The 24794-nt window shown below is 42.8% G+C and overlaps 1 protein-coding gene across 4 annotated transcripts in view; it reads left to right on the top strand.

Moving 5' to 3' along the window:
- Positions 1 to 6717: 6717 nt before the first annotated feature.
- ptch1 (patched 1) overlaps positions 6718 to 24794 on the top strand; it is a 49372-nt gene continuing 31295 nt past the window's right edge. Inside the window, exons 1-3 of one of the 4 annotated variants that reach the window (XM_048999802.1) lie at positions 6718 to 6998; positions 12872 to 13064; positions 22757 to 22946. In XM_048999802.1, the coding sequence (XP_048855759.1) occupies positions 6996 to 6998; positions 12872 to 13064; positions 22757 to 22946 (386 nt within the window). In that variant the 5' untranslated portion in view covers positions 6718 to 6995. Of the gene's footprint in view, positions 6999 to 11064; positions 11657 to 12871; positions 13065 to 22756; positions 22947 to 22969; positions 23009 to 23038; positions 23071 to 24794 lie in introns of those variants that run through there. The other 3 variants (XM_048999792.1, XM_048999811.1, XM_048999819.1) reach the window with 3 other exon arrangements.

Below are 24794 nucleotides of genomic sequence, written 5' to 3'. Positions count from 1 at the left end.
CATTTGTTTTCAATAAAGAGGTGTGCTTTGTTTGCATTCTTGGTTTTGTTATGGTTCCCAAAAGGAGCTTTAAATGCAAGGACTCCTCCCCAGCTTCCTAACCCCAGCACAGGTAGAAAGAGCAGATGTTCCACCCTGCCCCATTGTGACAGAGCTTAGGAACTTTGTCAAGTAACGACTTGTGTGTCATAATCACATTTTCTTTTGGAAGTATACTAGTGTAGCTTGAGGAAAATATTTACTAAACATTGTGACTTAAATGACTCCATTGATCTTAACATAAAGCTTGACGTGGCATAATATAAGTCATGTGCTGCTGTATCAGTCATATTCAAACCCAGGTTCCTTTTCTAACTTGAAGATCTCTGAAGGTTTCACCAACAAATATTATCATCAGTCCTCGATAGAGTTGTAGATGAAGTCTATCCCAGGCAGAGTAGGTACACACAGGAAGGGTTTATCACAGGGCACATACGGTCACAGGATGGGCAATTTAAAGAAGCCAGTTAGCCGACCACATGGCTTTGGCCTGCTGGAGGAATCGGGTAAATAGCAAAGCAAGAAGCTCATCTCCACTGTGATGGCTGCCCTGCCATCAAAGTCATACCTACTCATTTCTTACCAGTTAATTTTAATTTATGCAAATATTATTTCTATTAGTAATGCTTTTGCATTTGCAGTAGTCTGGCAATCAAAATACAATGCCATTCATTTATTAGCTCTTATGATGCTAATAGATTTTGATTGCATTGGTTTCTGTATAAAGTTCACACATTGAAATTCCTCTGCTGTGTCAATAATTTGTTACTTTTCCTTTTGAGTTGACTTGTTGCTACTGGGGAAAGTCGTACTGCTGGTGAAAATGTGGCAAACAAAGGTATAAAGCTATAGTTCAGAAAAGCAAGAAATCTGACTGGTCCACAAAGCTGACATGGAATGGGAGGGGGAGTTTTAGTTGAATTTCTCTCTGAATTAGTCTTTTGACTTGGGTTGATGTATTGATTTAATGGTGGATTTATGTTATATAGACAATTTTCTCACTGTCCTGTTGAGTGTATCCTAATTATTTGGTTAATCGTGTTTCGTCCTTCCTGTTGTATCTCTTAGTTTGTCCAGCCATTGTGTATGTACGTATATATATCCCCCTTGTGTCATTTTACATTAGATTTGCTTTTTGTTTGTTTATTTGTGCTGGTTCAGGTTTAGCTTTGATAGTTCGGCCCTTTTGTTATTTGCCCACGTTTAGTTTTTATGTTCTTTTTGTTGGTTTTTGTTCTTTAAAACTCCCTGCGTTCCTCGTGTCTTGCCTGCTTGGTTCCTTGCATATAAACACTCAGAAGCAACTCACCGAACAGCATACATCATCAATTCCTTTGATTAAATGTCTGTTCAGTTACATAATGCAGATTCTTGCCTCTTGTGGTCGCATGGTCAGACCTGGCCACTGCCCACTATAGACAGTGTTGGAATGTTACCCCAAGCATTTGACTAGTTATTTCGATGTTCACCCTATTCAAAGAAAGTGAGATCAGGTGAGCTACTGTTAGACAATTCAGTGTTAGATGTAATTCTGGGCAGCATCCAGGGCAGTGTTTGGAGCAGGGTTAGACTGGGATTAAAAATTGGCCTTGGACTTTTGGGTCCCCTATGGTACATTTTGCCTAATGGGAGTGGGGGTGGGAGCAGGATGATTTTTGCTGAACGGGGTTGGGGGTTCCCCATGATACCTTCTGCTGGTGTAAATAACCACAGGCTGACTAGGAAATTGCCCAGAACTAATTTTGTAAGTTTTCAGAAAATTCAGTGGAGTTCTTCTTATGCAGTTGCGGGGGTGGGTGCAAGGGCAAGGAGTAGAAGGGAGAAGGGACAGCTGGGGGATACAGGACAATGGAGTGCAATACAAGTAAAAAAGTCATGGTAATAAATAATAATAGTGATGATTGCTTGCTTGTATGTGTAGCTGTAACACAACAATAAAACATCGCCATCATACATTTAAAAACGAGATCTAAACTAGTATATAGTTTTGTGTTGTTTCACTTTACCTGATAGATAGTGTGAGCATTTCATTAAGCTTTGTAAAGCTCAGCATAAGTACATGACAAATTCATGGCATTGGGTCTCACAATGGCACACAATGGAATTTGCACAAAGCAGTGTGTTCTGAGCTAACTGTTCGCTCGCTGTTAACAAGCTGTGTTAATCGCAGCCAGATTTCCAGACACAAAAGCTTCTTGCATATATTCGCATACAAGACAAATGATGAAACTCGTATAAACAATTATTTGTGCGACTTAGACAAAAATGGAATTTCTGATGAGAGTAATCATATGGTCAGCACATTTCAGCATTTAGAGAATGATTCATATTCTGGATAGGAAGATTAATTCCTTGACAGGTGCCATAACAGTGACATAAAAGAATCTGTAAACCTAGTCAGCATGCTCTTTAGACTGATTTCACACATGCCATCAGTGGAGCAGGAAAATGCTTCAGACCAGAAAGAAAGACAGATCTCAGTTTGTTTTAAGCTTCATCCACAGGTACACAGTGTAAAAAAGCAGCTACTACTGAACTAATCTTGTCCAGGATCTTCTGTGTAGCTGGACACTGGTAGTCAGCAGGAAACAGGGAGGATAATATATGAACCCAAAGCAACACAGCAGCTCAACTTATTCGGGGAAGAGATGGATGGCGACTTCTCAGGGTCTACACAGGTGAAGATGAGAAAAGGCCGATGACCATGTTAACTAACAGGACGACCGTTCTGCAGAATGAGTTGTTTTTTTCAGAAAGGTGAATTGTGATTTTCTTTTAAGCCAAATAACTCAAATTGAAAAGTAGCATATCTGCTGCCTCATGCAATTCAGAAAGAATGATTAATACGAAATCCCTGATTTGTCTAAATAAGTTAGTGCTGCATATATGACTGCAATGATTAAACAATTAAAGAATTGGGGGAAATGCTTTGTTGCAGTAATGGATTAGGTAGACATACAAATGGGTTTGCATTGTTGTGAAACTATAAGCAGCAATCAATGGTCACCACTGGCAACAAAGTTTAAATGAAAAGCTGAAGTTTAGCTGTGAGTGAATTAAGCTGTGTGCTGTATTGAGAAATTCGGGACACCTGCAGCTTAGGGGAAGTAGCAGTAATGCAGAATCTGAAGCCGCTGCAGGTTAGAGTACATTACATTAAATGGTTCATTACTTTAAAACTGTTTGTGAAATCACCTGCCACTAATCTGGTTCTGTCTAAGAATCTGGATTATAAACTGACACTGATGGTGTTTCCAGATCAGCTTCTTTACTACATGATTACAATTTTAGAAAAGCTAATTCTTTTACATGTAGCAAAGGCCAAAAATACTTAAACTGGAAATCCACAGACTGCGAGCAGTAAATGGAGGAACATCCACTCACACGCACACTCACACTTACATGCACACTCACACACACACTCACACTTACATGCACACTCACACACACACTCACACTTACATGCACACTCACACACACACACTCACACTTACATGCACACTCACACTCACACTTACATGCACACACACACTTACATGCACACTCACACAGTCACATTCACACAATCATACTCAATGTCCCATTTAGAGACCCCTGTTAGCCTGACTTCATATTTGTGGGCTACAGGAGGAAATCTATGTCACACAAAGAACATGTATATTACACACACACACACACACACACACAGCAGAGGTGCAGATTTAATCCCTTTCCCAAATTTCTCATCTGTTTCAAAGGATATTTAGCTCGTTCTTATTTAATGGTCTCTAGCTATTTAATTTCAGAAATATAGCAAATGATGTGTCACGTATAGCACCAATTATTTAAAATTAAAAGGATAAAAGCGGTCCTATCAGCTTTTAAGCAATACTTTTATTTCAGGTTAAACTGGAAACATTATGCTTCCTCATTTCACACATTATGCTTCCTCATCTGACACATTATGCTTCCTCATCTCACACATTATGCTTCCTCATCTCACACATTATGCTTTAATCATCTCACACATTATGCTTCCTCATCTCACACATTATGCTTCCTCATCTCACACATTATGCTTCCTCATCTGACACATTATGCTTCCTCATCTCACACATTATGCTTTCCTCATCTGACACATTATGCTTCCTCATCTCACACATTATGCTTCCTCATCTGACACATTATGCTTCCTCATCTCACACATTATGCTTCCTCATCTCACACATTATGCTTTCCTCATCTCACACATTATGCTTCCTCATCTCACACATTATGCTTCCTCATCTCACACATTATGCTTCCTCATCTCACACATTATGCTTCCTCATCTCACACATTATGCTTTCCTCATCTCACACATTATGCTTCCTCATCTCACACATTATGCTTCCTCATGTCACACATTATGCATTCCTACCAACTCAACAACAGAGATTTATTTATACGCATTTAGGAAAGACAGATTATCAGATTTATCTGGCATTTCTAACTATGGTGAAAAGTCCAAGTGACTAGTTGGGGAGATCCTGGCATGATATATTTCAGCTAGTTTAGGCTTTCAGAATTGAAATCTTTCCTGTAGTGCACTGGAAGTTTAACTTTTTGATTAAGTTCATAATAGAGAAAATGTTGCCTACATTTACAAGGTATATATGCAAATAAGCAAGGTGAGAGAAAAGGTCATCTTCGTATCCTTGAAAAAAGCCCCCAAAAATCTTCCGTGACCAAGACTTTGTGAAAGAGTTTTTACGAAGGATGAAAATTATATGTCCCTAAATGCTAAATAATTTACAAACTTATGAAGGAGTTTGTAGCTTAACATTTACAGTACTTTATAGGCTGAGCTCGATTCCCATAACTCGAACTGCTATGGCTCATCTACTGGGCTCTGGGTCTAAGTCTTAGGTTCAGTATTTCTTATCATTGGTTCATATCTGATCTTCCTTATGCAGACATTTTTAGGTTTTCTCTCACTTTTTAGACATCTGAGAGTGCATCATACCATCAAGACTAAGGTAAATTAGCATGCGTACGAAATGTATTGTATAATTTGTAATATATTGTGTAAAATATCTTCTGTAGTCTGACAATGGAATAGACCAGATTTATGGAATCCTCTATATTACCACGGTTACCAATTGTTTTATTTTTAAAGCAATCCTATTTGTACCCTGTGAGTTTCAAAATATACTTTTCTATTGCTGATTTGACAAACTAGTAAACATCATTTAAATTCAGTTTGTGGACCAACTGAATTTTGCAAATTATTATTTATGCATTTCTACATGCTAAACTTTTTAAAGAAATTGAATGACAAGATTTCACTAAAGGGGTGGCATGGTGGTGCAGTGGTTAGCACTGTTGCCTCACACCTCTGGGACTCGGGTTCAAGTCTCCGCCTGGGTCACATTGTGTGCGGAGTTTGCATGTTCTCCCTGTGTCGTCATGGGGTTTCCTCTGGGTACTCCAGTTTCCCCCCACAGTCCAAAGACATGCTGAGGCTAATTGGAGTTGCTAAATTGCCCATAGGTGTGAATGGTGATTGATTTATTTTTTGGAAAATGGATGGATGGATTTCACTAAAATCACTACCACCCCTTACAGCAGGGGTAGGGAACCTGATCCATGGAAAGCCGGTGTGGGTTTTTGGGATGGCCTGTCAATCAGCCAATAACAGTGACTGCTCTTGAGCATATAATTCTGTCAAAATTATGACAGCACAATTACTCTGTTGTTTGTAAACACGTGATCACGTTTTTTTTCCTTTTTTCTATTGTATCCGTGAACGGGCAAGGTATAATAATAAAATAATAATCATAATAATCATCATCATCATCATCAATTAACTGATTGATTGACTGATTGATTTTAAAAAATATATTTACAGTTGAATATCATATGAAATTTACTTTTAGTGCCCGCGAGAGCGTGTGAAAATACAAGACAACATTGGGAGAAACAAATGTTTCCCATATTTCTATGGAGAGGTAACTTTAAAAAAATCTTTACCGTGCTACCACTGCCCTATAAACAGACAAAGTGCGACAATATTCAAGGTACTATAAGGAACAGTCGGTTGTATCTGAGATACAACAAATGATTGCAGATTTCATTGTCTGAAACATAGTGTTTCCTTATTCCTGTTGTATGTGAAAATGCTGCATTTCTAGGGGTTAAGGGACAAGCCATGGCGTACAGAACCTTACTTTTATACAAGACTTTATGGGATGATAATGACATGTGGCATCTTCTTATAGTATAGTGTATTATCAGATCAAGATTATTTTCTCGGTGAAAAAAACATATCAAATGTGTGAGAATAAACTGATACCTCAGAACATTTGATGATATCGAGAGCTACGTAATCACCGAGTTCCCCGCGTCCAATTGTAATTAAACGCTGACTAAACAGCAGCCATTTCACCAATAACCTTTCAAGTATTGTCATCTGGAATACAAGAATGTTATGCATTTCCAGTTGAGACATTCAGAACTTAATTACCTCTAGGACACACACTCCGGGAGAGGTTGCCTACAACAACATTCGAACTTTGGGATTTCGCGGACCTTGTTCTTTTATATTGAGCTTGCGTGTTTGCTTGCTTTCTTACAGTTACAAGGATAAGTCTCTAGGCTCGCTATACTTGTCCTTTTTTATCCGTTTGTGGGATGGGGGGCGTTTAAGGTTTAGGGCAATCACGTGACACCAAGAGGTCCTGCCTATTGAGATTTGGACCACCCACGTGGACACGAGTGGAGCTGCTTAATAGAAACAGGCATGTAATTGTGGACCGTTCCAACACTTAGCAAAATGCCTGCAACCAGGACGGATTATTCTTTGCCAAGTGCTTTTTCTCATTAAAAAAGGGGGGGAAAAATTCTTTTTATCTTCATCGCAAAGTGACAACACTCGCTAAGCGGGCGGACACCCTGTAGTTTTAATACCCCAGACGATTTTCCCAAGTTAGCGGAAGATGGTAAGTGGCATGCTAGCTACGAACGGACAAATTATTTGGTATTTCAGGTTGCAATATCTTGGCAAACGCCGCCGCGCCTCGTTGAGAAATTGATATTAACTCCTAAGTGGCAGCTGGAACTACTTGTGCTGCTATTGTGAGTGTAGTAGATGACGACATTGAGGTTTCTTGACGATTACTTGCAGTACACTATTTTTTTATACATGTGTATATATGTGCACATTTTATTCGAATATCAGCGTTGCATTTTCTATGTTAGATTAAGACACTAGTTTCTTGTTATGATCTGTTTGTTTTAAAGCCGTCTTAACAGCGAGACTTTGTTTATACGTTTTAAATTAAATGTGCCGTTACGTTTAAATAAAATGTATTTATTCAATGGACAAGGCACTGAGTTTACCTCAGTCGTGGAAAGTAACTTACAAGACGGATAATGGAGACAGTGTTTCCTAATCTAATTAAAATAAACCATTCAACAAAGTTTGACAACGTTTTCCTTAATACATTAATGACAACAGCTTCTTAACGTTGAGAATTGTTATTTACTCGTACGTCTGAATACAGCTAAAGTGCTCATTGTGGCTGCATTATTCTTCGAGAACTGAAACTTTTCGTCAGTTTTAGCTGTGGTTTTAAATGCGATCCGTTTTATATGCGATCGTCTTTTCTGGAGAATGACAAGATACCAACTGGACATTTTGTTAAAGCGGCCGTTCACATGTTGTGATATATTTGCATGCTATCAAGACTGTACACAATTGCTAAATTTTCGAACTTCTTAAAATGAGTAACACAGAAAAGCAATAGTCGCCTGTCACACTATTCTGTACACAGTAACGCAATACTGAGTTTGTTTCGATGCCGTCGATCTTGTCCCACTCTTACTCATTATGTCCTGCATGTCTTCTCACAATGGAAACGGTTTTCTGTCTCATAATGGAACCAAATATAGTTCCTTGGTCCTAGAGCATGGATTTTATTCCTGATTAATGCATTATTTTTCGTAATGTTTTAGCCTGCGACTATTCCGTTTGTATCATTTAATATATGTGGGCTAGGTTCTGCGATTTAAAAACGTATAGATCAAAAGTTCAAACCCACAATGATTTCCGGTTGCTTACTTAAGCACACGAAGGTCTTCACACTCGCTTATCTCCCATTAACGCATCTGAAATCACAACAGGTGTCACAGCAAGTTGCTGTCACTGCATGGACCGAAAGTCAAAACCGGTGAGCATTGTGGGAGTTGTGTGTCTTACATCCTGCCGTTAATAGACTTAAACTGCTGGACGAAAATGTTCAGAAAATTATTTTAAATTGCTCCATGATGTAGAGGTCCCCTAATAAAACGGACGCTGAAATCTGTAGTATTCTCTAATTTGAACATGTTTTGCAAATTGCTGGGAACCTTCCAGTTAGTTCCTACTGCTAGTGGAAGTTCATCTCTGGAATTTTGATGTACAGGCCTTCATTTCATTACAGAATTATACATGATAAATGATAAACGTAATCATGCCCATTGTAAAACACATGGTGTTTAATCTATAAAACGGTTTTGCGAAATATATTAATGTTATGAAGAAAACACGAAACTTCTATTTGAATCGAACATAGAAATTTCCGAAATATAATAACACTGAGTGCTGTACTCATTTTGCTGTTCTGAACAAGCTGCAATAGCGTGCCAAATGGTGTTATTCTGTCATTTATGTGTTTGAAGCAAGTGTTCCCCATGTGGTTATCGTGGGAAGAAATTTGTTCGGTGAAAATAACGCATCATTATAAAATATCAATAACTGAAAAGTAACCAACGGTAGGTATAATGGTGACAAAGACTGCCTCTAATTTGTTACATATTGGAGTTACATTAATCCTATCTGGTACTGTTGGGTTAGCGGTAAGGCCGACCCTGCATTCCTGGAAGGTAGACTTGCACTAAACGTAGACTGGTAGTTATCTGTCAACGGCACAGTATTTCTCTGGCTCGCTTATCGAAAAAACCTGGCTGTTAACCAATCGCATAGGCGTAATGCTCCATTCACTAGAATGGCAGAATATGCTGGTTGCTGTTTAAAAAATTAACCGTAAGTCGTGTTAAGAACTTGGTTGAGTTTTTTTGGAAACTATACGGTTTCATTACATCATACGCATCACATGAACAATATGTGATGTGCTTTTTAGGATGTTTAAATTACCAATAATGCACTGTAAAAATTTCGTATTGTATTTCCATTAAGAGCAGATAGCCTATATCTAAACATATATAGGCCTCTCTCTTATGTAATCGCTATACTGTTTACGTTATACTAATCATAAGTCCTTACAACACGCTATTCAAAGCTGAATCAATAACCACTGCAATGTGGAAATTAAAAGGATTTCTTGAAATTGACGGATTGATTGGTTACCTTTTTATGTTTGGAAAGGGGGCAGATGTGCAGTCAATAGAACTGATCTTGCTTGTATTCACTTAAGGAGGGCTATATAATATGATCCCATAATGGTCACTTAAGTCCGCGCTGTTCAGAGATGACGGCAGCCTGCTGAACGTTGCACTTTCTAGATGGCGCTCTGATGACATTTAGCATGGCCTCCAACTATGAGCGACAAGTTCAGCACTGATGAGCTCATCACTTGTGGGAAAAACGGGATGTGCCGAAAACAACTGTCCGTCTTATTTGTTTTAAATATGAATTGACTTCAAATTCTAATGCATAACGTGAAACAATCAGAAGAATACTGGTAATAACACTATTGGCAGTGTGTTTACTTGTAATTCGGGACGTAATTAAATAGTAAGTGCCGCGTGAAATTCTAAGAAAACAAATCTGATGAAAGATGAAAGAACTTTGAAAATATAAAAATATAAAAAACCGTTACATTATATACTCACGGATTGTGTGATAAGGAGCCACTCACCGGTAGGTTTTACATTTGACAGCAGTAAATGGCATTAGTCAGTAATAGGGGTAGGTCTTTCGGAGCAGATTGTTAGGAATCTATTGGCATTTCTGTCGTATTAGCGCCCAGCACTGGTAGTATGCAAATTCAGAAAACCTAGCGGTTCCATTATGTTTGTCATAACACCAGCGAAATCCTATAAAATGTAAGCGTACAGTAGAAGCTTGAATACCCTATAGTCAACCGAGTGAATGAGTATATAAATAACGAGGCGATTATTTTCCGTCTTTTTGGTCCCATGCGATTTGCTGAAAGATTGGGACTAGTCCGGGTTTATAAGGGCTCAACGCAGGCGTGTCTCCGCGTATGTACTGAATCGTGGGAAATGAAAATCGCAGCCGTTCTCGAGTTTCGTTTTCCAGAAATGTTTATTTATGTGCAATAAATAAATACAATACATTTTGTCGTATAAACAGAACATTAAGGAAATTGTTTTTATATGCATTCAGTCTTATAGTCATTCTAAACATATTTTCCTTTAATCATACGATCCACATTCATCATATATAAGATGCATTGAAAACAAATATGATATGTTGCAATCGGGTATAACACCGTGAAACACACAGCATCCTAAATTAAAATGTTTGGAAACACAGAGCGTGACACGTTCCCTCTTTATCCTCGAAGCTGTTATTACATTGTTGTGAATGAAACCTAGACTAGGACCTCCCTAGACACATTGAAACTTGATGCCAAGTCCTCACAATGCATAGAAAGAAGGAAACATTAATTGCCGTTTAGAATTTCCTTGTTGGCCATTTTGAGCGACCTTGCTTGAAATACATCTTGTGATTAAAGAAACACTTTGGTAGCAAAATGTCATGAGTAAAAAGAGAAAGAAAGAAAGGAAGAAAGGGGAAACGCACGACTCCAGCCGAGTTGCGCGCAAGAGCACAGAGGGCTGGGCTGCTTTAAGGCTTCCCTGAAGTTCGAGCTGCACACACGAGAGTCCTCTGCTTGGGTGGTCTCTCTACTTTGGTGAGCTGTTGCTAAGCAGCTAATAATAGTCGTGTTTGCTGAGTAATTTTTGCCTTTCTGGGGCCAATCAGATCCAAGGATCCCCAGCCATCTGACAGTTCTGGGGGCGGGATTTCGATTCTCTTAGCTTTACTCCTCCTCCTCTGCCTCCAAATGGAGAGAGCTCTTTTTTCTCAACTATTGAACCTCGGAGCTTGCCGAGTCCCGCGGCCTGAGAAAGACCATATTACCCACAGAATGGTTGAACAGCCGAACGATCCAAGTTGCCATTTTGTAAAAGGAGACCGTTTTCCCCACTTTGTTTTATAAAGAAAGCAACACTGAGAAAAAAAGAAACCGTGAATGTGGGAAAGTGAGAAGACCCCCGGATCACGAAATGTTGGAATGGAAGGCGCAGACTCTGACTCGCCGTCCTAAACAGGAGTATGAAGTACTTTGCAGGTCTGCGATCACCAAAAGTGAAACTTTGTTTCTCTGGGACGTCAATAAACGCATTTGGAGGAATATAAGATCGCGGATAGCAAAGCGTGCAGCCCAGTCTCTGAAACATGGCCTCGGCTGTTAATGTCTCTTCCGAGCAGGAAAACAGGGACCCCGATCGGCCGAGGATAACACGGAGGAGAAGGGGGACCTATCGTACAACAACAACGGATCCGGAGTATTTACAGCGTCCCAGTTACTGTGATGCCTCTTTTGCATTGGAACAAATATCCGAGGTGCTTATAGATACACGCTTGTCTGGCGCGGCAATAAGCATGTGAATGTAGTGAAACTCAAGGACTTTTGTCAAGTCGCTAGGTAACGGGATAGCCGCTTATAAGACATGGAGGGGGCTCAGTAACCTACGATAGACCTCTGCATCCAGACAGGTCTTCTAAGTAACTATGCTTTTAGCGACTGTTTCTATTTCAGCACTTAAAATTACGGATCACTTTGTCTCAGTAGATGGCAGTTCGAGTAGGTGACTGATGCGCGAAGAAAACCCTGTGCCGCTAGTAGTAATAGTGCCTAGTAATAGTAGTAGTTGTACTAGTAGTAAACAAGCTTTGATTGCGGTTTTTCATTGGAGAAGTAACTTGTGGTCTGGCCGAACTAATGCATTGTAAGTGATAACAGGGCGTTTGTTTTTATTGTGTTTTTCATTAAATTTCTTGAAGTTGTAGTCGTGCCGATCCGCACCATCCTAGAGTTTTTCGTGATGGTATCTTTATTGGGAGTAGTTTTCCTCCCTCTGCTAAAGCTAAAATCCATGTGGCTGCCCTCTTCCGTTCACAAATATTGTCGTAACTCCCTCCGTGATGGCTGCTCCGCTGCCCAAGTCGGATCACACAGCGACTCCTGAGTCTATGGAAATGAATTTGCGGTCTTGCGGCACCGCAGACCACGTGGACCGACGGTCTAATGCCGCTTGTTACTGACCTGCCCCACGCACCGATACTATGTGTCACTTAAACAAAACCGTGATTGCTCTACGTGATACTTTTTATGTGGTCAGAATAAGAAAAGTACTTGAAGTCTACCATTCACGATCGCCCCGTGTGTAGTCAGTTAGCTAACCACCCCCCTCCACGTAGGAGGTCCACGCTCCCTTTGAGGGAAAATAATAATGAAACGTTTCTTTGCTCCACAGGCAGTAACTAATGCACGATGTCCGTAATGATATTATAATTATAATAAGCAAGTAATCGAAGCGCGTGCAATTCCCGACTTAAGTCTCCGATGAAGTGAAACAACATTTATGACATGCGATTTATAAAAGTTGTCACTGTCCCCTATGTAAGCACACACACACACCGAGTGCCATTAGTTCGATTGCACGAAACGGTGCTGTCAGACGCATTAAAACTATTAAATAAAATCGTAGACGGATGCTTTTAACGCCTCTTATGAACCTTATTGTAACTTTTGGATTCTATGTTGTTTTGTCGCAGGGGACGGCGACTGGAAGAAAAGCGCCGCTATGGCTGAGAGCGAAGTTTCAAAGACTCTTGTTTAAACTTGGGTGTTACATTCAAAAAAACTGCGGAAAGTTTCTAGTCGTGGGGCTCTTGGTATTTGGAGCTTTCGCTGTTGGCTTAAGGGCAGCTAATCTGGAGACCGACGTGGAGAAACTCTGGGTGGAAGGTAAGAACCCTTATTCATTTTTCTGCCATTGCTTTCAATACTTTTTTTAAAGAGAATAATCCGAGTGCGGACGGAGGGGGTGGCGCGGGGATATGGCCGGGGGGGTCTGCCAAGCAAGCTGGAGGATTGTTTATTGTATAGCAGTCTGGCAAGGGGCCAGGTCAAACTAGGGAAGAATTTACTGCGCTTCATATTTTAACTCGCTCCGCTGTCAGCGTTTAAAGTAAACGCAAAGGGTAGTGACATAAAAAGTTCATATTCTTCTGCTTTTTCAGCATGCATGCTTTTTTGTTCTTGAATCTGATATATTTTTTGTTAAAGAGAATAATCTGAAATCCGCCATTTTGTAAGTGTGTGTGTGTGTGTGTGTGTGTGTGTGTGTATATGTGTGTGTGCGCGCGTGAGTATGTATGTGTGTGTGTCTGCCCCCAGCAGTTGAATTCGATCTGCGCAGCCCCAGTGACTGTGTGTGGTCCTGTTTTGGACGGCTTTCAATTTTCCAAAAAAGATTTGTCTCTGGCTAAAGGGAAAAAGTGAAGTACAGACTGAAACGCATGTTTACAAAATAGGCAAATGCAGAGTATGGAACTGGTAAAAACAAAACAATGAAACTTAGTTAAGAAACATTTTTGTGAATTTAAAGAATGGGCGTTTTTTTTGCAGACGGTAATTAAGATTTTTTTCCCCCGTACTTAATCCACATTCCAGCAGTTTAAAACATTCAAATAACGAGAACAAAAAGATGGAAAGCCAAAGATCGCAGAACTAAGTAAGAAACATTAATAAGACTGAGTTTAAAAGGACGATGATGTACATTTCTATTGTATAACAGAGTATTTTCTTATAGTTAACACTATCTCTTTTGGGATAGATTTCCGTCCAACATCGAGGTTTTGGTAATTTACCTTTCAGGCATACTTTTAAAGAGTGGCCTCCCGCCTTTTTTTTTTTTTTTTTTTTTTTTTTTTTTTTTTTTTACACGTCCCCTGTATATTTTAATCACTGCTTTGTTTCTGTGGAAAACTATGTCCGTTTATGCTGAAAAGTTGTGGCTGTCCAGTACACACTCCTGGCGTTCTCCGCCGGTCTCCACCTCGGGTGCGCCGATTTCACTGCTGTGCATTTTTTAAATTTTCTTCATTTTTTTTTTAGTTTTTTCCTTTATATCGTCGATGATGATCTTTATTATTATTGTTAATAATAATAGTAGTTATTAGTATTGTATGGTTATAGTATCAATAATTATTGTCGTTTTTAGCATCAATTAAAAAAATAGTTTGTTAAAACATCTTTGTAAATTTAATTGGCCTACGTGTTTTATATAGCCATTTCCCAACAAGTGGCTTAAAATGAATGATGGATTGAACCTCAGATATTATAATGGCACCTTCATCCTCATTCATCTGCTTCTTTCAGTCACATAGTATTGAGATGCAGACCAATGTTAAATCGCAGCATAACCCTGCCTTGAGGGAGAACCTTCTTAGGTGGCTTAATGGTAATTAACATCCTTCCTTGTCAAGTCACAATTAAGTTTTTTTTTGTCAACTTGTTTAAATTCAGAACTTATTTTGTTCATTTTTAATTAATAAAAAAAAAATATATTAATGTTTTAAGACCCGTTTTCAGTTGAGTCCTAGATAACGTAGCATTATTGTTTTTGAAAACAGGAGACACGCTGTACGATTCCCACCCTAGCCCAAGAGCTGAAGGATCCACAGAATGTTTTACTGTGCATTTTCTCTGCTCTTTTTCTTAAGTTTTGAAATATGACAACTTCCAGATGCACGGATGGTTCTGCCTGTTTGTTTAGATTACACTCCGCAGATGAGGGATAGATTGGTTCTGCCTGGACACTGTTGCTTGTGGGAGATGTTCCCTCATGGAAGTCAGATGAACGTGTTTATGTTGAATTTGGACAGGCCCCTTGGAGGTGACCTCTGCGTGACCCCGCGGTGAGGCTTGGCCCAGGGGGATGTTTCCCTGCTGATTCAGCAGGCCTGGCCCCAGGGTGGCCAAATTAGTGATTGTTAGTTGTCTTTCACCTGGTAGTGTGAGTTTTTTTTTTTTTTTAAACTGTGCTGTTATTCTTATCTTATGGGTTTGATGAAAATGAGTGGGTTGTCTGGGGGGGCAGGGGGCACAAGGAATGGCAAAAATCAAGTTTATTTCCACCCTTTCCCCATCACTTAAGATATTTTTTTGCTTGTTTATTTATCGCACAGAGCTTGAACAACCCCTTGCTGGTGATTGTAAATAGGCTGATTCAAACAAAACTGCTTCCAAGCAGGCAAAAATGGTGTTTAATTCCTTTGGACAAATTGCTGCCTTCAGTTGTGATGCAGCCAGATGTGTTTTACTTTTCAGCATTGAGTGGAATAATAGCATGCAACTTGCAGTTTGTATATCAGAAAGCACCGTCGCCTTTGTCTATGTCTAACAGAAGTTACTAACAATGCGGTGGTAGGGGGGCAGCAAGTTTCTGCATTCTGCTAGTGCATTGAAATGGTGCTCATTTTCTATTATTTTTCTATGCTCAGGTGGAGCATAATAATTTATTATCATTCCAGTTTAACTTGTATAACTGAAAGAAGACAGCAAACACAATGTATAGAAAAAAGCAATTACACCTTATATAGAATAAGCTGGTGTATGTGTGTGTGTGTGTGTGTGTGTGTGTGTGTGTGTGTGTGTGTGTGTGTGTGTATATATGTGTGTGTGTGTGTGTGTGTGTGTGTGTGTGTGTGTGTGTGTATATATATGTGTGTGTGTGTGTGTGTGTATATATATGTGTGTGTGTGTGTGTGTGTGTATATATATGTGTGTGTGTGTGTGTATATATATATATATATATATATATATATATATATATATATATATATATATATATATATATATATATATATATATATTGTGTGTGTGTGTGTGTATATATATATAATATAAATAAATAAAATGTGTGTGTGTGTGTGTGTAATGTGTGTTGCTTTAGGACAAACAGGCTTTTCTTTTATCAGTTGTTATATAATAGTATAGGCCTAGTTAATGTGCTGATGAAGCTAGTGTGATGAACAAGTGAATCACAGGACTCATCTATTTACGTAATGGCCCGGCATCCTGAATTATGAATTGCAATCTCCCTATAGGGTGACTGTTAGCTTCGGGTTAGCGTACGACTGTGGGGTTGCTTATTGCAGGGAGCGCAGGGCACAGGAGAGCTGAGCATCCTGGGCACAGTGCCAGTCCGTCAGTCAGTCTGCCTTTTTTCTTCTTGCATTGTCTTATGTTCTTGTGTGGTTGCAGCATGCGGGTGTTTCGGTGACCAGTCATGATGTATTTGTGGGTGTAAGTAATAAGAGTTGCTGATTTTTTATAGTGCAAATGGTCCCAGCAGTGCCATCTGCCTGGTTAGATGCCCTGTCCATCAGTATAATGCGACTCACGGGGCCTTAGGTGCTTGTGGCTTGCAGCTCGTGGTTTCAAGGACATGGCTGAACCACCAGTGTGCTTCAGAAGATATTACATTGTGATGTCTCCGGGACTGAATATGTAAATAACACGCCACATTTATCATCAGTCGAACTTCTTCTCTGCAATTGTTCTGATGAAATCACCAGCTTATGGAAATGCTGGCCCACAGTGTGCTGCTGGACTTGTCTCCTAAGCCTCTATTCGTCCTGTTAAAATCTCACCTGGTACCACTTTTGCCTCTTGTAGATGAAAGGCTTCCAGAACAGGTCTGGAACTAACCAAATGGATTTGAAAAGTTTTTTACGCTTTTGCTGATTTTAAAAATATATGTTATTGATTTGATTCCACTAGATGGCAGTGTGTTTTTTTATGCTTTTTGTAGCATTTAAAGTAGTTTTTTTTTTTTTACATATAAGTAGCATATTTTTGTCAAGTGAACTTTTAAATGCACTCAGTTTCATTACTGTCGCGTTCTCAGTGAGCTTTCACTATAGACATTTCCTCTCATTGTTAGATTTAAGAAAGAGAGGGGGAAATTGATAAATGGATCTGGTTTAACATAGATATTGAGTTACCAGCTTTAATACTAGTCGACGTGAGAGTTCATTCTGTCACCACGCAGTGCCACACACTCTAAAGGCCCCTGAGCATTCCTGCGTAAATGGGCTGAACGAGTAGATCGTTAGGGTTTCCGTGCGTGCTTGACATGGATCGTGACGCTTTATTTGTGTGGGGGTGTCTGCTAAAGTGGAGGAGATCCCATTCAGCGGGGACTGTCCGGAGATGTCTCGGAGCATGTGTTTACACTGCGCATACCTCGGCCTGTGTCGAGGATGTGTTATTTGGAAACGCTGAACACGTGGGATGACAGATGCGCTCCTTTGCCACCTCTGCAGCGAGCACCTCCCAATCTTTTTACTGCCCCCCTCCCACCCCTCCTGGCAGCCTTTCTAGAAGGAAAAAGGGCAGCTGTACTATGGTACGAGGAGCCGTCGTGTCAAAGGCACACCATTCTCAGTGATTGGCTCTTCTTGTGCCCCTCCCATGTTCTCCTGCGGGGTACTGTCCAATTGTATCATGGAGGTTCCCTCAGGCCACGCCCCCTTGCCTTACTGAGGCGCTCTGTGAGTCACAGCCTGTTGGTGGTGGTGTCCTGGTGTTCCAAGCCCCCTGTGGCCTCCCGCCCACGTGGTCTGGCCTGCTGTCTGCGAGGATCTCAGGGGAGCTACCAGCGAAAGGCTCCTTCACGCTGAGTACGGGGGGGGGGCTTTTAAAACTTTTTGTTAAGATTTCTTTTTCGTAGTTATGATTTAAAAAGTTAGTTTTTCTTTTGGGCGGGGGGCAGGGACGGGGTATTTTTCAGGATGTAGAGCGTTGACCACCCACCCATGTTATGAGTCCTGCTGCCTGTTTACCTGCAGCACAGGATCATTCCTGGGTTTATCTCTGCAAACACCCCCCCCCCCAATTTGTTTTTAATGGCAGCTACAGTTTCAGAAGCCATAATCAAAAATCTGAGTTTTTATTATGTTTGTTTTCACACCAATTGATTTATCATCTCATTCGACGGCCAAGAGTTTGGGCATGAACACAGCCGTAACCCCCTCCCCCCCCCCCATAAACACCCACATACCACTTTTTTATTTATTTATTTTTTTTGTTCCTGGCCAAACCAAGTTGACTTGAATAGGTTTTTTTTTTGGTGGGGGGTAGGGGACCTGAATGAAGCCAGCAACGTGGAAAAATGTGGCCATTCAGGCCTTGCTGAATGTACATCTCTGCCTCACAGAAAGCGGCATTAGCAGGCACTGGACTGCTAAATACGGCCATTTTTTCGGCGTGGCGAGTTAGACAGGTGATTAGCATAATTAGGGGAGCGCGGCCATACATATGGAAATAGGGACGGCGTCAATAGCAGCTGTGGTGTAAAATGTCTGTCAGGGGTCGACAGGGCTGGCCGAGTGTATTGTGTTACAGCTGTGGGTCAAAGCCTCTTCTCTGCCGCACCCACCTCCAACCCACCCCCCCCCCCCCCCCCCAAGTCCTCCACCGCCACCCAACCCTCTGCCTTTCTCCCAGCTCCTGAAAGCCCGAAACAGAAGAAAAAGAGAGAAATATAACAGATAACCGCCCTGTCGGGTCGGGTGTAAGAATGGTCACCGTGTGTAGTCCCATGTGTGGACTAGGTCCCATTGTGTGTGTGTGTGAGAGCATGAGCTTGAGGGGTATATATATATATATATATATATGTATATGTATAATGTGTGTGTTTGTGATATATATATATATATATAATTAAAATTCATAACACGTGTTTAAAACCCTGACCTGTAAGCCCTGTCATCTGACACAAAATGGAGATGCTGGTTTGTTTGTTACTTCTATGCTGCATCCCATCCTTCTGCTGGTGACGGCAGTACTGGGTGTGCTGTGGCAGGCATGGGGGAGCCAGGGGAACGCCGCCGTGCTGCAGGTCTGACCCTTACGGTGGGACTTCCGTGGGGCGGCAGGGGGTCCCCTGAATCGCAGCCTAATCCAGCTAATACTGAGGGCGTCACAGTCACGCAAAGCGGCCCCCGGCGTTTCCCTGCGTCAAGCCTGGCCCTCCAGCCACTGAGGCCCCCCCCCCCCCCCACCTCCTGGGCTGAAACGGCCCTCTCGTTCCCAACGCCCGGTCTTCTCGAAGTCCTCAGTACTTTCCCTCTAATTCCCTGCACCTGCCTGACCAAACAATGAGGACTTTGGGTTTATTCCCTGTGACTAGTCTGGCCCCCCAGCAATGACCCCTTACCCCCTATTCCACAAGCTGCTTTCCCCCAAAAATGTAATAATAAAAAAAAAATACAAGATCCCTAATGGCCTGGCCTGTGCTGTGTAGTCCAGGTGAAATGCTTCAGATCTCTGTGTAGGTCCCGGTAATCCCTAAAGAGTGCCGATGTTTTAGGTGGCTTTGTCTATTCCTGATATTTTCATCCTGTTCCCCATAAACATGAGTGCAAATGCGTGCACGTCACAGTGAATTAGAGGAGAGTCTGTGCGTGAGTGTGGTGATTTTTGTAGGTGAGGGATTTTTTTTTCTTGATGGGGAGTGCATGTGTTTTGAAGGATGCACACATGTGAGTGGGGGCTGGGGGAAGGGGGGGTGGAGAGTATTGAGGGGGCTGGGACAGGCTTTTGTGTGGTAGTCCATGCATCCTCGAGGGGCAGAGCCAATCAAAAGGCACTTTGCCCTTCAATGGTGGGAATAGCTCCCAGGGCTGGAAGGGGGGGGGAGTGGGGGTGGATGATGTCAGCTCCTTAGAGCCCCTAGTCTGAGAAAAAAGGGGGACCAGGGGTTAATGTTATGCAACAGTCCCTAATGCCCCCAAAGGAGGTTGGAACATGGCCAGCCATGGCCTGCAGTTTAAGTACCGTCCCTACAGTTACATGGCCGTGATGCTTCTCTTTCTTTTTTTTCTTTTTTTTCGGTAACTTCCCGCCATTTAAGGAAACAAAGAGGAGCCCCTTTGTGGTGTTTTTATTTTGACTGTGGGTGCTGTTGTTTCTCTGCCTCCGCGAGAGCAGCTTAGTAAGTGGTCTTGTAGCGTAGCGCCTGGAGTGCAGAGATTTAGCTGCGACATGGACTTATCAGCGTCTGATCCCCCTTAGCTGCCGGAGCTGCTTGGCTTTCACTGCTTGTTGGCAGGTGCTTCATGCATTTTCCAGCTGAGGCACTAAACGGAGAAAGTTGTTCTGCTTTGTGTTTGGTCAGCACTGCACTCCCCCCCCCCCCCCCTTCATCCTATGCTCATACAAGTTGCGCTAGTTTCAGCAAGTAAAAGCTTGTGTGCTTTTGAGCTACGGTCCTAGATCCCTCTTCAGCCGACGCAGTCCGACATCATTGTCTTTGGCCCCAGTTACTCAAGTTTCTTTGTGTTGTCTGTTACCTGTGGTCTACAGTGGGTCATTGCATGTTTCTAAGTCTATTGCAGTTTTAAATCCATAGATCACTTAACATGCGTGACCTATTTAGGATGTTAAATGCCTGCTTTTCCAATCTGGTTCACTTAAAGTTCCTTTTAATGATGGATATTATAAACATGATCTAAAATTAAATCAGATGTAAATGCCCTTTGGTTCTAGGAAAAAAAAAACTATTTCCCTTGCGTGATAACTCATATAGACATGCTTGTAACCATTTTTTTTCCCTCTTCTGGGAAGTCCTGGGTGGTCTTCCCAACAGTGGTACTTGGTCATTTTTGACCATACTGCCTGTTTACTTTAATCGTATTATGTAGCGAGTGACACACCACTACAGAACTGGATTAAAGCTTATAAAATGCAGCCGATTTTCCCCACAGAGTTGCTGCTCGCTGAGTTGCCAAATAGAGTGGGGAAGACTATAGGCCTTCAAAGCTTACCCTTGTGGTATAGTTTATTTTATATACCTTTTTTTTTTGATTGAACAGTGCCAGATTGACCAGATCCCTGATTAGTTCATGGTACCGAGCAGGCGCAGAAACATTCACTGGAAAACCAACCTTACCGCAAGGCGAAAAAGGAATTTTGTTTTTCGGAAAACATTTGGTTTGGTGAAATGAGAATCTCGCCTGCCTTTCTATGCGATGGAACCTGTCGACGGAACTGAATATCAGTGCCGAGGAAATGATAAATGGTTCATGTTAAATGGCCGTTAAGAAAATTCTGACAAATGGATTGTTAAAGGAAGGAACTGGAACGCTGGTGGATTTTTACACCAGCACTGATGCTTGAGTTTTAGAAGGTAGTGTTGTCCTGAAATGAAAGCCAACTGTAGGCACACAAGCACAGACTCCACTCCTGGAATCTCCGTGTAGATTCAGTTCAATCTGCTGAAATTTATCGTTTTAATCTCAAGAAAAAAGCTATTTCCAGTTATACACCAAGCATCATGATGCCTTAATAGCTGCTGTGTCTTTCTGAAAGGAGGATTTAGTTTATATAACATCGTTAAATGATCACTGTATAATTTATTGGTAATGTTCTGAAATGAGTGCTCCAACACATTGTTTAATGTAATCATCAGTTCTTCTCTGCTAAAAACTATATGAAATACTGTCTGGAAATGTCATGCTGTCAGATTGTGCTAATGGAGAAATGGCAAAGGAATGAGTTGACCCTTTATCTGGGACAGACTGTGTTGCTGTGGAGACGGCAGGTAGAGGGGTGCAAGGGAATCAACAGCTCCGAGAAGCGGCCTTGGACACTTTTCAGCGGGGCATGAATGGCGCCCATTGTTGCCCTGGGGCACAGTGGGTTTGAACAGGCCGATGCTGTGGGCACTGCTAGCCGGCCTTGGCTGGTGCTTGGCCCGGGGAGGGGGGAGAGTGGTTAGAGTCCTGCGGGAAAGGAATGGAACACCGTGATCGGGGGGGTTGGTGGGGGGGGGGGGGGTGGGGTGAATGCAGACCACCCAGGGTAGACTTGACGGGGGATGAAAGGAGAGGGAATCTCTATCTACAGGCTCATCAATCACTGAGCCTTCAATTAAAAGCCAGAGGCTCTCACTTCTGCCTGCACAGGTACCCTGGTTAGGTGGAGGGCCTCCTGTTAGTAGTGGTTTTGGCAGAAGGTCGTCCGTTTATTGGCGGCTAGCATTTGCGGCTTGGAGAGGTTTATTAAATTTCAAGTTAAAAGAGGAAATGTTATTATCTGATCATATGAGTCTTTGAGGCTTGCTTATGAAATAGAAGCGTATGTGTCTCCCTGTGTCTCTGAATATTCTGTCCAGTATCAATAGTTTTTTATGTAAACAGCCACCTCACACACAGCAGATCATGTGCTCAACAGGCACTGGACGAGACGCTTCTGGCAGTTTCATTCAGAACACAGAACACCTCTCATTAGCTCTTCGACACGTGAGGGAACACCAAGAGCAGCCTGACCGTCTGTCTGCTGCGTTCGAATGGCGGCGGCAGCGCGAATGACGGCAAAGCAGTCTTGGTGACATAGACTGGTGGCAGTCTTGGTGACATAGACTGGTGGCAGTCTTGGTGACCGTCTGGTTTCCATGGTAGTTGGGTAACTCTTAACTCTTAACTCTAAAGGGTTGGGCAGGGGGTGAAGCTGCTGGCGAATACATGTGCGGAGGCTGCGGCTTCCTGCTGTTCTTTTTTGGCTCTTGGGTTCAGCCAGTGGGGAAATTTGGGGCTAAAATCGAAGTGGTGGTCAATTTGAATGGCATTTGCATTTTGTCCCCCCAGTGGGCGGCAGGGTGAATCAGGAACTGAAGTACACGAGGCAGAAGATGGGTGAGGAGGCCATGTTCAACCCCCAGCTGATGATCCAAACTCCACGGGAGGAAGGCACCAATGTTCTGACCGTGGAAGCTATGCGACAGCACCTGGACTCTGCCATCAGGGCCAGCAGAGTGCATGTTTACATGTATAATAGGTAAGGCACCGCTAGTGCTCCGCCATCAGGGCCAGCAGAGTGCATGTTTACATGTATAATAGGTAAGGCACCGCTAGTGCTCCACCATCAGGGCCAGCAGAGTGCATGTTTACATGTATAATAGGTAAGGCACCGCTAGTGCTCCACAATCAAGGCCAGCAGAGTGCATGTTTACATGTGTGATAGGTAAGGCACCGCTAGCGCTCTGATATCAGGGCCAGCAGAGTGCGCGTTTGCATGTGTGATAGGTAAGGCACCGCTAGTGCTCCGCCATCAGGGCCAGCAGAGTGCGTGTTTGCATGTGTGATAGGTAAGGCACCGCTAGTGCTCTGATATCAGGGCCAGCAGAGTGCGCGTTTGCATGTGTGATAGGTAAGGCACCGCTAGCGCTCTGATATCAGGGCCAGCAGAGTGCGCGTTTGCATGTGTGATAGGTAAGGCACCGCTAGTGCTCTGATATCAGGGCCAGCAGAGTGCGCGTTTGCATGTGTGATAGGTAAGGCACCGCTAGCACTCCGCCATAAGGGCCAGCAGAGTGCGCGTTTGCATGTGTGATAGGTAAGGCACCGCTAGCACTCTGATATCAGGGCCAGCAGAGTGCGCGTTTGCATGTGTGATAGGTAAGGCACCGCTAGTGCTCTGATATCAGGGCCAGCAGAGTGCGCGTTTGCATGTGTGATAGGTAAGGCACCGCTTGCACTCTGATATCAGGGCCAGCAGCGTGCGCGTTTGCATGTGTGATAGGTAAGGCACCGCTAGCACTCTGATATCAGGGCCAGCAGAGTGCGCGTTTGCATGTGTGATAGGTAAGGCACCGCTAGCACTCTGATATCAGGGCCAGCAGAGTGCGCGTTTGCATGTGTGATAGGTAAGGCACCGCTAGTGCTCTGATATCAGGGCCAGCAGCGTGCGCGTTTGCATGTGTGATAGGTAAGGCACCGCTAGCACTCTGATATCAGGGCCAGCAGCGTGCGCGTTTGCATGTGTGATAGGTAAGGCACCGCTAGCACTCTGATATCAGGGCCAGCAGAGTGCGCGTTTGCATGTGTGATAGGTAAGGCACCGCTAGTGCTCTGATATCAGGGCCAGCAGAGTGCGCGTTTGCATGTGTGATAGGTAAGGCACCGCTAGCACTCTGATATCAGGGCCAGCAGCGTGCGCGTTTGCATGTGTGATAGGTAAGGCACCGCTAGCACTCTGATATCAGGGCCAGCAGAGTGCGCGTTTGCATGTGTGATAGGTAAGGCACCGCTAGCACTCTGATATCAGGGCCAGCAGCGTGCGCGTTTGCATGTGTGATAGGTAAGGCACCGCTAGCACTCTGATATCAGGGCCAGCAGAGTGCGCGTTTGCATGTGTGATAGGTAAGGCACCGCTAGCACTCTGATATCAGGGCCAGCAGCGTGCGCGTTTGCATGTGTGATAGGTAAGGCACCGCTAGCGCTCTGATATCAGGGCCAGCAGAGTGCGCGTTTGCATGTGTGATAGGTAAGGCACCGCTAGTGCTCTGATATCAGGGCCAGCAGAGTGCGCGTTTGCATGTGTGATAGGTAAGGCACCGCTAGCACTCCGCCATAAGGGCCAGCAGAGTGCGCGTTTGCATGTGTGATAGGTAAGGCACCGCTAGCACTCTGATATCAGGGCCAGCAGAGTGCGCGTTTGCATGTGTGATAGGTAAGGCACCGCTAGTGCTCTGATATCAGGGCCAGCAGAGTGCGCGTTTGCATGTGTGATAGGTAAGGCACCGCTAGTGCTCTGATATCAGGGCCAGCAGAGTGCGCGTTTGCATGTGTGATAGGTAAGGCACCGCTTGCACTCTGATATCAGGGCCAGCAGCGTGCGCGTTTG

This window comes from Brienomyrus brachyistius, chromosome 2 (genome assembly GCF_023856365.1).
Source record: "Brienomyrus brachyistius isolate T26 chromosome 2, BBRACH_0.4, whole genome shotgun sequence".
NCBI classification, from domain to species: Eukaryota; Metazoa; Chordata; class Actinopteri; order Osteoglossiformes; family Mormyridae; genus Brienomyrus; species Brienomyrus brachyistius.
Note: the sequence above shows the minus strand (reverse complement) of the source record. Positions and strands in the feature narration are given on the sequence as shown.